Below are 13,121 nucleotides of genomic sequence, written 5' to 3'. Positions count from 1 at the left end.
TGTACCCAATTATGTGATGGTTGGTTAGTTTGCAAATTGCAATCTCAAAAGTACATTTATTTCAAAAGAGTTCTGTAGTTACTTTACATTCAAATGTGTCCAACTAATATTCAGATTCAGATATGTTTGGTTTCTCATGGAGAATGTCCCAAATCCCTTTATGTGATTTGAGAATATTTTCAACAGAAAACTAAACATACTGTACAATGGCCAAGGGTTACCTTCGTGATATGTAAATATGTAAATGTACATACATCAGCTATCTATGTGTTGATATTAGTGTTTGCAAGTGTTGTTTTAATTTGGGTTAAATATGTTTTTGGTCCCTATAAAATTGCGACCTTTTAAGTTTAGTCCTTACTTAATTTTAATAGCTTTTTTAATCCCTACAAAAAAAAATTTACTTATAATTTTAGTCCCTGCTAAAATAAATTTTATTTAATTATCCTTAAACTCTTAAATTTTTTAATGATTCTTTTTATACAAGTTTAGAACACTATGACAGGTTCATTTACTAAAATCTATAATTTTTTAACATGAAATAAATTAAATATGAATTTTTTAAAACGACAAAAGTTTAAGATATAAGTAACAAAAATATGGACGTAGAAATCAAATTTTTGCGATATTTTTTTCAGAGGACCTTTTAATAATGTTCTTAACACGTCTGTAAAAAATTGTTGAAAAACTTAAGAGTTTAAACATAAATTAAACAAATTTGGATTGAGTAAGGACTAATATTGAGTGCAGAAATTTTTTGTAGGGATTAAAAATGCTATTAAAATTAAGTAAGGACTAAACTTACAAGGTCGCAATTTTGTAGGGACCAAAAACATAATTAACCCTTTTAATTTTGGGATAAATATGTTTTTGGTCCATATAAATATGTCAACTTTTCGTTTTAGTCCCTCTAAAATTTTCCTTCAACTTTTAGTCCTTATAAAATTTTCAATCTTCACTTTTGGTCCCTCTTTTAAAGTAAACTCATATGTAGAATTCATATTATTTAATAAAATTTTCCAGAAAAATTCAAAATATTATAAGAATCACTCCAAAAAAAATTCAGAATTTTTTAATAAAACATGAATTTAATATGATTTTTTATATTTTTTACGGTTAAAAATTCATATTTAATTTGTGTTTTGTTAAAAAATTCTAATTTTTTTTCAGATTTTTTTTTTAGAATGCTTTACACATTTTTGCACAATTTCATTAAAAAAATACAAAAATTAAATTAAAATTAGGGATCAAGAGTAGTGATTGAAAATTTTATAGGGACTAAGTATGTTTGGATCCATGGAAAGATAAGGGAAAGAAAGGATAGGGAAAGAAAGTGAGTGGCTACAGTACTTTTCCACTGTTTGGCAGGACAAAGAAAGGGTAAGGAAAGAAAGTTTTGAGGTGGGACCCACGCTCAAAAACTTTCCATAGCCATAAGGACGGAAACAAAGAGGAATGCACCAACTTTATGAGAAATGTCCAAAATAGCATTGTCTTTTTACAATATTTAATTTAAAATGACATATGTAGCCAAAACTTTTTAAGGATGTAATCGTCTTTTTACATATATACACATCACTCTTTCCTTTCACTTTCTATTCCACTTTCTTTTAAACCAAACAACCAAAACAATCCTCTCACTTTCTATTCTTTTTCTATCCTCATATAATCTTTCCTCACTCTTTCTTTCCTTTCACTTTCTTTGATCATCCAAACAGACCCAAGTTAAAGGAAAATTTTAGAGGGACTAAAACGAAAAGTTGACATATTTATAGGGACTAAAAACATATTTAACCCTTTAATTTTTAACACCGTTATTGGTTAGCTAATTATTTTCACTGTAAATAACAATAATAAATAATGTATTGCTTAAAATACAATTCTAAATAATGTTATATATCAAAAATCTAAATTAAAATACAACATGAGTACAACTACAAATTTGCAGTAAAACTAAAAACAACAAAATCATAAATTTGTAAGTCCTTGCTTTCCTGGTGATATGCATGTTTATGATGATTTTAAATTAATACTAGGTTTGGTAGGAAGTAGCGGATAACATAGTCGAACTAACTCATAGATATGAAGTGACAAAAAACTATATATTTTAATTTTTTTTCAATTAAGATAACGGTAAAATTAACGGAAAAATAACAACTTATAAGTTATAAGCTCCAATGCTACTTAGAGTAGTTTATAAAAAAAAATATAAGTTCGTAAGAATAATTTTTTTTAAAGAAACTAAATTAATCCACCTAAATTGACACCGAAGATTCGTAAGAATAAATTATTACGAAACATGTCAAATAAAACTATTTATTAGTATCTATTTATCTACCATTTATTTATCTATAAAAAATAGTTGCCTTACAAATTATCTCACCTTTATATCTTAATAGTGTCCTAAAATATCTAGCTAATACTTATCTACATTATTTAAAATTAATTATTTTTAAAAAAAAAAAATACAGTGTGTATGTATCCACAAGACCAAAAACGGAACAGATGCAGTGAATGCCAATCGGACGGTGAGGATCGGATGAATGATTAGGTTTAGAATAAAAAGAGAGTTAGGGACCACCGCACCAAAAAATCTCTTAACTCATCCATCTTCTTCTCCTCACACATAACACATTACCCACGCGCGCAGAGAAAGCATCAATCAATCATGTCTGACGAAGAACATCACTTTGAACCCGCTGCCGATGCCGGAGCATCCAAAACCTACCCTCAACAGGCTGGTACTATTCGCAAGAATGGTTACATAGTCATCAAGTCCAGGCCTTGCAAGGTTTTCTGCTTTTCCCTTTCCCCTTCTAGATTTGTATTTTTTGAATTCCTTATTCGATTAATCTGGAATCTCACTCTGATTGTGATTTATGCTATTGTATGATTAAGATTTGTATATTTTCTGTATTAATTAACATGCTTCTGTTTATATGGTGTTGATTTTGGTTGATTGGTAACTGGGAATGTTTGAATCGAATAAAAATTGGAACATGATTTGGTTGTTTTGATTTGATTTGATTGTTTTAAACGGAGACATAGACATATGGTGCTATTTTACATCTAGATCTAACATTGGCTGCAATAAATAATTGTGAAAAAAAATTAAGTTCCATGTTGAAAAGAGATTAACTTAATTTACAGCTTATATAGCATAAGCACTTATGTATGAACTTTTTATAAAATAAAGTTTATTAGTTTTTTTCTATACTCTTTTTAAGAGAGCTTGTGAAAATAAACTGAAAATGACTTACAACTATCTCATTAACTGTTTTCACAAGTTTTTGCAAATGCTCGATTATATCGTTAAGCTCAAATAAGTCAATCCAAACAGGCCCTAGGTTTTGAAACAATTTTTAAAGATGGACACGTAGTCGACATCGTTAGGATGAGTTAGGTTTAATTTTTTATAAACTTGATATAACTGGAATTATCAATCGTGTTGATCCCTATAATCCTTGACAACAGGGACATTGGAATTTTAGTTTTGCTGGAATATTTCTTTGTTATTATGATTTTCATTCTCAATTGTGCTAACTTGTTTATTGGGTGCCGTATTTGTTTCTCAATATATTTTGGTAGGTTGTTGAGGTTTCTACTTCAAAAACAGGAAAACATGGACATGCAAAGTGTCACTTTGTTGCTATTGATATTTTCAATGGGAAAAAACTTGAAGATATTGTTCCTTCATCCCACAATTGTGATGTAAGTTAGATCTTTCTTCATTTATGTTTTTTAGATTTTTGTTTTATGCATTTTTTAATCATCTTTGCTCTCTTTGCAGGTTCCTCATGTGAATCGTACTGATTATCAGTTGATTGATATTTCTGAAGATGGATTTGTAAGTTTTTTCTTTTACTTGTGACAACTTTAGTAGGTGGGAAATTAAGTTAAAACTTTCAAATGGATATATAAAATGAGAATTAGGTTATATAGATGAGTTACATGGGGGTGTTGTTATCTTAATGTCTATTAAGGGATGAGGGCACTACCATGTCCTAAAAACTGAGTATGTTTTATGTAAGATTGCTTTCGAAGATAACAATTGTTTTCTGCCTTGTTTTCCTAACATGAAGAATGTCAACTATTTCACAGTAAATTTTACCAAAGGAATGACTATAATATTTTTCTTTTGACTTTTACATTATGTTTTATGTCAGGTTGCTTTCAAAGATAACAATTGTTTTCTACCATATTTTCCTAACATGAAGAAAGTCAAATATTTCACATTAAATATAACATTTTTTTTTGACTTTTGCTGTAAACCTATGAAGCACGGATACAGACACCGGACACGGACACTGGCATAACTAATAATTTGAAAAAATCACATAATTTAGTGTAATTATAAGTGTCGGTGTTGTGTCGGACACGACACGTGTCCATGCTTCATAGTTGTAAACTCTATTATACATTCAATTCAAGTTTTTGTTAGCACATAAGTAAAAATAAGATGACATAGGGTGCATTCTCTAAACTGTATTTTTCTCATGTTGAATAAATATTGTCACATTGTTGATTTGAAAAGATAAATAATGAAGAATTATGACACTCCAAAATGTGAATACAAACAAGTGCACAACAAGAAAAAGGGACAAATTATTATGCTATTGTCATTGCAGTGGATCATTTATTAACCTACATGAATGTTTTGTTTAGGTGAGTTTGTTGACTGACAATGGAAGTACCAAAGATGATCTGAAGCTTCCTACTGATGATTCACTACTTACTCAGGTATTGGGTTTTATAAAATTAGTTATGAATTTATGCCACATATATATTTTGTCTCTTTAATTTGATTTATTGGATACATTCATAGATTAAAGATGGATTTGCTGATGGAAAAGATCTCGTGGTTTCTGTTATGTCTGCGATGGGTGAAGAGCAGATATGTGCCCTGAAGGACATTGGTCCTAAGTAGTAATTTTTCGTATGATTGTGTGCTCAATAAACTTGTCAATGTGGAAAAGAGCTTGAAACTCATAAAACATGGTGTGGAGAAAAGGACCATATTTATCTTGTCTCTTTAATTATTGAACTCTCTGGTTTTGGCCAGATGAATTCTTTAAGTGTCCCTTGTAACTTTATATTTTTGTTGAGTTTAATATTGAACCCTATCTCTCCTCTGTGCTCTTTTCAACTAATTGATGGAGAAAAATAAATTTAGGATAATGTGTGTGATGTAGTGTGCACTGGATATGCGCTCAAAGATTTGATATCATTATTGTACCAACCAGCTTTATAACTTGCAATCAACACGGTTAACTTTTTTCAAAGGATCAATGCGGTTAACTTATAGGGGATGCGGATCTAGGCATCTTGCTGTGTTATGAACTTGCAACTTTCATAGTTGACATTTGTCTGAGTAGTTGTGTATATATTGGACGGTCGATTAGTTGTGTCTAAGGGTTAAGGAGCGTTTGAGTATAACTTCATTGAATTTTTATTTTTATTTATTTTATAAAAGCGTGTCAAATTGAAGTTTATATAATATATCCAATAAGTTATTTTGGGATGAACTTGTACACTGGTAAATGTCTTACATTCTCATTAGTAGTATTTCTCAATCCTTAATCTTTTTTAAATCATCATGAAGTGCAAACGCAAAAGCATTGAAACAATATTGTCAACAGTCGCTCAAAATGGAACGAATCTCACATATCTGCACGTGTTTAAGAAAATTCTAGATAACTGCCTTCCAAATTTGATTATGTTGTATGTATGTGCAATTGATGAAACATGAGATACAACAGCCACGACTATTGAAGAATCACAACAAATAAATTTGACAAGATCAGTGCGGTATTTTAACTGCAGTTTTGTTGATGGCCATTGGCCACCACCATCAACAAGGACTGTTCAAAATCAGAATTATGATTTCTTGGTACTAGTTGTTCAACCCACATGTCAAGTCACAGAGTGATTAGTTGAATTTGATCATCAAGAAAGAGCAAGGTGAGGTTTGCATATGATAGATGGCGAACAAGAGGAAATGGCAAGCCAACTATGATAGAAAATATTCTCTATGTCCCTGTTATGAAAAACAATTTGCTAAGTCTTGGTCAACTAACTCAAAAAGAGTTACAAATAGTGATGAAAGATAATATGTTGCAAAGGTATGATGCAAATTAGAAGTTGATGTTGAAAGCTCTTGTCAAAAATAGGATATTTCAAATTGATATTATTATAATAGAGATTCAGTGTTTGAAAGTTGTTGATTCAACTAAAGAATGTTGGCTTTGGCACTCAAGATTTGTTCACTTTGAGTTTTAGGAGCATGAATCAACTTTCTTATGAGAAGTTGGTTTCTCAAAAATGTTGCGGTGGAATCTAACCATTAGAACTGAAAACAAAAGTGCAACAACTTGAAACAATTACTCATTTTTTGGAGGATGACCAAAAGTTGTGTGAAGACATGTATGCCAAATACTTAAGCAAATACTTAAGTTCATAACGTTGATGATTACGTTGATGATGAATCATCAACGCCAAGAAGAAATCAAACAAGTAGTTAAACAAGTGAAACAACCGTCGTCTTTAACTTCAAGAAATAATCTTGCAATCCATATGGTTTGCTAAGCAAGAAAAAACCACCTTATATTTATGTTTTCTTGATAAACAAGTAGCGTCTTCAACTTTCTTTGGAGCCAAGAAAAAAATAATTCAACAAGATTTTCAGTCACACACAACAATTCTCCACCTTGACTCTAAATCAATGGTGACACCATTGTAATCATCAACCACCTTGATTCTTACCCTTGCATCCAACTACAATATGTAGTCCCACAAGCTTTCAAATTTACCTCTTCAAATCTCATAATGCCTTCTACCCTCTTGAAGAGTAGTTTCACAAGTTTCACCATAACTTCTCTTTTGCCTTTAGTCATCCTTGATACTTTAAGGTAATCTCACAAGTCGTGCCGTACCTTCTACAGGAATCTTCGTCATCTTGAAGAATTTTTTGCTCTTAATTAGAACATAACACACAAGGACTCGTTTATAGGCAATACAAATTTTATCTCTTTTCTAGATAAATTTAGTAAAGGGGAGTCTATTTGATTAAAACCTAATGTGAAGCACTATAAATGTTTAAGAGATTCAATCTAGTTGTTGAAAAATAAAATGAGAAGTGCATCCAGATATCGAGGATTGGTGCAGAATACACCTCAAATGATTTCAAAGCTTTGCGTGAATCAAATGGAGTCCAACACGAGGTTACAACTCCATATAAACCCCAACACAATGGCCTTACTGAGAGATGAAATATGACAATTCTCAATACGGCAATAAGCATGTTGAGAAATAACGTTCTGCCATGTTAATTTTGGGGAGAATTAGTTGCTCTTGCATTGTATTTCGAACAAGTGTCCTACATAGAGGCTGCATGGTACAATTCTAGGGAAGGTGTGGAATGAAAATAAAATAAGTCTTCAGTGATTCAATTGAATGTGTTTGGATAATTAAGTTATGATCATGTACGAGATCAACAAAGGATTAAAGTGTGATTGAAACGTAATTCATGTTTAGTTACCATAATCAGTGGTTAGTAACATGTGATTATTCTTATCTCATAACATAACCTTCTCTAATTTTGTATTGTTTGTGTCATCATCAATTCAATTGTTGTATCGAAGGATTAAAGTGTGATTATGTTAGAAAAAGCAAAAGAGAAAGAGGAAAACGGCACCGTATAACAACAAGTCAAAAGAAGCGGTAAACATTCATTGACTAACGGCGTCAGCAGAGCACGACGAACGAATTACTGACGGAAAAACAAACGACGTGTATTACTCTAGTACCTGGTACGAACGAGAAAAGAGAATCATATGAAAAGTTAGGAGAATGAACGAGAAACACCTGAGTGAGTGAGCGAGTCAATGATAGTCAAACACACACACACACACACACACACACACACTCACACATAAACCGTGGAAATTCAACAAACACGAAACTCGTTTAGCTTTTTGCAATAATCGATTATAAGAAAAGTTCTCTAGAAGCTTCTCTTTCTGTGTCTAAGTTTCCATGGCTGAGCATCGCGTCTCCGAAGCTCTCCCTGTGGGACCCACTCAGCTTCTCCCAGAACAACAAAAAGCTCAAGAGATAAAAAAGGAACCAGTCGGCGAATCACCGTCAGCCACCGAGTCGCAGAAAAGTGAATTACCGAGTTCTAATGAAAATTCGAATTCAGAAACCCTAATTGCTTTTCCATCTTTGGTTTTGGATCAACGTAGTTTCGGTACGCCTCAATTTCCACTCTGTTTATCCTTTTTCAGCAACAAAAAAAAAATTAAGAAAAAAATTGTGAATTGTTTGGTTGATTTCACAGATGTGCAAGGAATCCCTAATACGCTGAATTCGGTTGTCAAATCCGAAATTAAGGTTAGATAATTTATTGTACCAAATTTTAACTTTATTACCGTGTTATTTTATTGAAACAGATTTTAGTTAAACGTGCGATCGTTCAATTTTTTGTGAATTTTTTATATAGAATTTTTAATTTTTAGTTTTTTTATTGCATACTTTGCTTGATCATTTGCAGTAGTTGCTGGTTTAGGGCATGGTTATAATTGGGGAATTCGACCTTGAAAAGTTTGTTTGATTAGGGTTTTTGAATGTAATACCCTTATGTGGAAACTGTGTAGCTTTCACTGAAAATTTTGAAACAAATTAATTACTCTCCTTTTTGTTCTGAATCTGAGAATAAGGCAGTAGTACTGTTAGTTTCTGCTTTATAGATTATGAATTTGGAATCTGGATTGAAAATGATTGTTAAATGCTTCTATTTTTGGTAGGGTTTAGGACTTAGTTATTATAGGAAAAGACTTACTGAGTCTCCTGTTTCGATTTTCGGTCTATTTAAGCCTTAGAAGCTTCAGCTTAATCATGAACTTAAATTTTGACTGATCCCATAAAAAGGAGGAATGAATTTACTTAAATTTTGAAAGAAAACGAGATGCAATGACCAGGCTCTCTGGCTACAAAGTGATCCAAAATCGCATAAAAGTTGAATCACTTGATGTGTTTAATGATAGACCATATCCAAAATTGAGACTTCAAGTTTTATGTAACTCATTTATGATCTTCGTGAAGATTCTTAGGATTCTTTTTTCCCAGTAGCTTAAATGCTGAATTCTGAATTTTAACACTGGCATATGATGTACAAATGAAATGTCTATCCGGTAGCGCATTTATTAGTACAAAATCTACAGGTTTCAATTGACAGAGATATACATTTCTTGAGTTTTCATCTAACAAATTAGGTTTTTATAGTAATATTTGATTGCTTTTCTTGAATGAACAATTCCCAAGACAAGACAGTATTTCTTCATTCAAATTAAGCATAAAAAAATTGTATGTTATGTACATCCCAAGGTATTTGATTTCTTTAGCACTAAATAGGCCATTTCATGCTCAGGAAACGGTTGGACCTCTTGAAAATGAAAAGGAAGTTGCTAAAAGAGAAGCTGTCCAGGAACCTTCAGCTCAGGCCGAAGAGCAGCTTCAAGTGACTGTGTCTTCAAATCCACCATCTGAACTATCACCAAATTCTGTTACAAAATCTTTATCATCCGTTCCTAGTCCAACCATACAAATACAGAATATGTCTCCTCCAATCGTTAGTAATACGCCTGTGGCAGAAGTAAACAAAAAAAGTACTTCTGGCGGTAGAGCCTTGTCTTCTGTTTCTGTTCCAAGGACACCATCATCTGATGGATTCAACTGGCGGAAATATGGGCAGAAGCAAGTTAAGAGTCCTACTACAGGTTCTCGAAGCTATTACAGGTGTACTCAATCAAACTGTTGTGCTAAGAAGATTGAATGCTGGGATCATTCAGGTCATGTGATAGAGACTGTTTATAAAAGTGAGCACAGTCATGATCCCCCACGGAAGATTAGTTCCATTAGGGAAAGTAAGTTTGCGCCCTCCAACGAACCGACTGCAGAGAACAGTGTTTTAGTGAAGCCTGTCAATGCTCCGAAAGATTCTGATCCATCCACATCTTCCAAAGCTCAAGAAGAAACACCTTGCAGTTCTGACAAGAAACCACAAAACTCATCTGATATCAATGGTAATGGTAAAATAGTTTTGAACGAGGAACATGTCGACGAGCCAGATCCAAAACGAAGGCAAGTCCGCGTATGAAATCATATTATTTATCAGCAAAGCTTAAACAATAAGCCCATTTATTTTAATTGTGGCAGGATATAATGATTTATGTTCTCTCATTTAATTTGATAACCAGAAAGGAGAAAGGTGACTTGGTTCACTCAGATTCTTCTGTAAAACCTGAAAAGAAACCCAAGTTTGTTGTACATGCAGCAGGAGATGTGGGGATATCTGGTGATGGATACCGATGGCGCAAGTATGGACAGAAAATGGTGAAGGGTAACCCACATCCCAGGTAAAGGTCTTTATCCACAAGCCAAGTATGCATAATTTCTGTTTCCTTTGGTTATTATTTATTTTGTTCTTGATATGAATCGAATTTGTTGCATTGATGAATCAGTATCTTTAGTTGAATATTATGAAAGTTGAGTTTAGGTGTAAACAGTGTTCAATTTTTTAAAATAAATAAAAAATATAAAGTCCAATAAAAAAGTTGCAAGCTGCATTTATTTATTGTAAGCAGTTTGAAAAATGACAAGGCCAAGATCTTATTCAAGCTGGTGCCTTTTTTGCTTTCTTTTCTACTTAAGTGACTTTTTAAAATATTGTTCATAAATTTATATGGATGGATATTCACTTACATTGAGAGTAATTTTTGTCACAATTAAATTAAATTTTATCAATTAAGTTGCTGAATATTGTCATATTATCTTAGGGATTATGCACACCAAATTCTAGATAAATTTGACTTGTGTAGTTATTTTATAGTTGACATTTATTTTTATTTCACAAATATATCATGCCTTAAGTTTAATTTATTTGATTAAGTATCAAATATCTTTTGAATTTTATGAAATTTGTAAACTAGATAAATGAAGCTTGCAACTTTTTATTTTTGAAGGCACTTGTATTTTGTGCATGTTTATATTTGGCTTATTTTATGCTTAGAATGTGTCTAAAATAGAGATGTTGCTAAGAGAGCTATTATCTATAAAGCTGTTATTTTTTTAAAGTTAAGCTAAAACAAATATGGACAGAGTGTTAAATTAATACATGAAAGGTTTAGACAAATTACTATAGCCTATAGGTCAGCTTATGAAACAAGAGGCTAAGATAAGTTGGTAAATATTATGTTTAACTTAGACCAATAAGTGGCGGAGCATGGATGATAGTATATAAATGTTAAGGAATATATAAATGTAAGTATATTGGACAAATAATGTGTAATTTGTATCGTGGTGTTAATTAATGAAAAGTTTTAGATAAATTACTATAGCCTATTGGTTAAATTGTGAAACAAGAGGCCTAGGTAAGTTGGTAAATATTGTGTTAAACTGAGACCAGTAGAGGGGGTCAATTTTTTATGGAATATACATGTAAATATGTCACACAAATAACGTGTAGCTTGTATCGTGGTATAGTGGTTTAATCCACTTGTTTCTTACTTTGAAATACGGGGTTCGAATCTTGGGCCTACCATTGGTATAGTGGTTTAATCCACATGTTTCTTACTTTGAATTCCGGGGTTCCAATCTTGGGCCTACCATGTTTCCTCAAGAAAATACACTGGAAAGGCAAAAATGCGCTTAAAAGGAATCGACTCCAAGTCCCCGTCCTCCTTGCAAAACTAGCTTAGCAACTAGACTACCGTAAACTTCTATGAATGTAACCATATGATGTGTTGATGTTAGACATTCGCACATGCTGAACATCGGACACATCCACATCCTTAATTCGAGGCGTCGGTGCTACATGGATAGAATAAAAAACTTGGGGGAGCCGTGACTTCCATCTGTACCTCAAAAGATCCGTTACTGACCACCGAAACATGTCTGTTTCCATCCCTTGTTCTACAAAATGTATCTATCCATCATGGTAGTATTATGTATCCATGGAAACAGAACTGTATCTTCAAGAAAATGTATCCGGACAAAATTATTTGCCAAACTGATTTTTCGGCTTTTTTTTCTTCCTGTTTATATGAATGATATTAAAGCTCACTTTTTTCCTTTTACGGATTGTTGGTTTTCTTTTTAAGTTTTCTTTAATTTTCCATTGAATTTTTTTCCTTTTCTTATCAGAAACTACTACAGATGCACTTCTGCTGGATGTCCTGTTCGAAAGCACATTGAGACTGCCGTAGACAACTCAGATGCTGTCATCATAACTTACAAGGGTGTACATGATCATGACACTCCTGTGCCGAAGAAACGACACGGCCCACCAAGTGCTCCTCTTGTGGCTGCTGCAGCACCTGCCTCCATGAATAATTTGCTGTGCCCACCAAGTGCTCCTCTTGTGGCTGATGCAGCACCTGCCTCCATGAATAATTTGCAGTTGAGTAAACCGGACTCGCCACAAAATCAGAAAATTTCTACTCAATGGTCAGTGGACACCGAAGGAGAACTAACCGGGGAAGCCAAGGACCTTGGGGGTGAGAAAGCAATAGAGTCAGCTCGAACGCTTCTGAGCATAGGTTTTGAAATCAAGCCTTGCTGAATTCATCATTCAGAAACCATGCAGTTGTAATATATAAATTAGATAGCCGGTCTCTTGTAATTTCACGGCTTCATGTGTTTATCTTTTATTCTTGATTCTTGGTTTTTTCTCATGTAGTTTAGTGGAACAGTTTGTGTGTATTTATTTGTATGTACATCCGTTCAGCTTGTCTGAAAAAGTTTGCTTGTAGTGGAACAAGTATAGAATTGATTGGCATAATCTATTTACATGGTAATGGCCAATGGGGACAAGTAGTATGATAGTGTTATCATTTTATTACCACCCGAATGATTCGATATGAAGATGATGGCGGTGACTGCTCAAACATATATCGAGCAAAAACGTTTTATCATACAGAAAATTAAAAATCATTTGCATGTAAATGTTTTTGTTTTTTCATCTTTTATATTTAACTTAAGAGAAATGCTACTTTTACGAATGTTAAGCTAACGAGAAAGGTAACCAAAATAAAGGTAACTATTGCTATTCGCACGACTGCTTT

The 13,121-nt window shown here is 32.7% G+C and overlaps 2 protein-coding genes across 3 annotated transcripts; both read left to right on the top strand.

Annotated features, from left to right (window-relative positions):
• The first annotated feature begins 2,599 nt into the window (after positions 1 to 2,599).
• Positions 2,600 to 5,123, top strand: LOC146903329 (eukaryotic translation initiation factor 5A-2). Its single transcript, XM_085734281.1, has 5 exons — positions 2,600 to 2,791; positions 3,589 to 3,711; positions 3,791 to 3,847; positions 4,666 to 4,740; positions 4,826 to 5,123. Exons 1-5 carry the CDS (start codon positions 2,669 to 2,671, stop codon positions 4,925 to 4,927), a joined length of 480 nt encoding a protein of 159 aa, XP_085590407.1. The 5' UTR covers positions 2,600 to 2,668; the 3' UTR covers positions 4,928 to 5,123.
• A 2,707-nt stretch (positions 5,124 to 7,830) lies between these two features.
• On the top strand, positions 7,831 to 12,867 carry WRKY32 (WRKY DNA-binding protein 32). Of its 2 annotated transcripts, XM_085734279.1 has the most exons (5): positions 7,831 to 8,248; positions 8,339 to 8,391; positions 9,428 to 10,140; positions 10,257 to 10,415; positions 12,202 to 12,867. In XM_085734279.1, the coding sequence occupies exons 1-5, from the start codon at positions 8,035 to 8,037 to the stop codon at positions 12,617 to 12,619; spliced, it is 1,557 nt and encodes a 518-aa protein (XP_085590405.1). In that variant the 5' UTR covers positions 7,831 to 8,034; the 3' UTR covers positions 12,620 to 12,867. The 2 variants fall into 2 exon arrangements, with proteins under 2 accessions (XP_085590405.1, XP_085590404.1); XM_085734278.1 differs by having other exon boundaries at positions 7,831 to 8,391.
• The last annotated feature ends 254 nt before the right edge of the window (positions 12,868 to 13,121 follow it).

The sequence above is a fragment of the Medicago sativa genome, chromosome 8 (genome assembly GCF_051527215.1).
Source record: "Medicago sativa cultivar Bolivia chromosome 8, Bolivia_mono, whole genome shotgun sequence".
Classification (NCBI taxonomy): Eukaryota; Viridiplantae; Streptophyta; class Magnoliopsida; order Fabales; family Fabaceae; genus Medicago; species Medicago sativa.
Note: the sequence above shows the minus strand (reverse complement) of the source record. Positions and strands in the feature narration are given on the sequence as shown.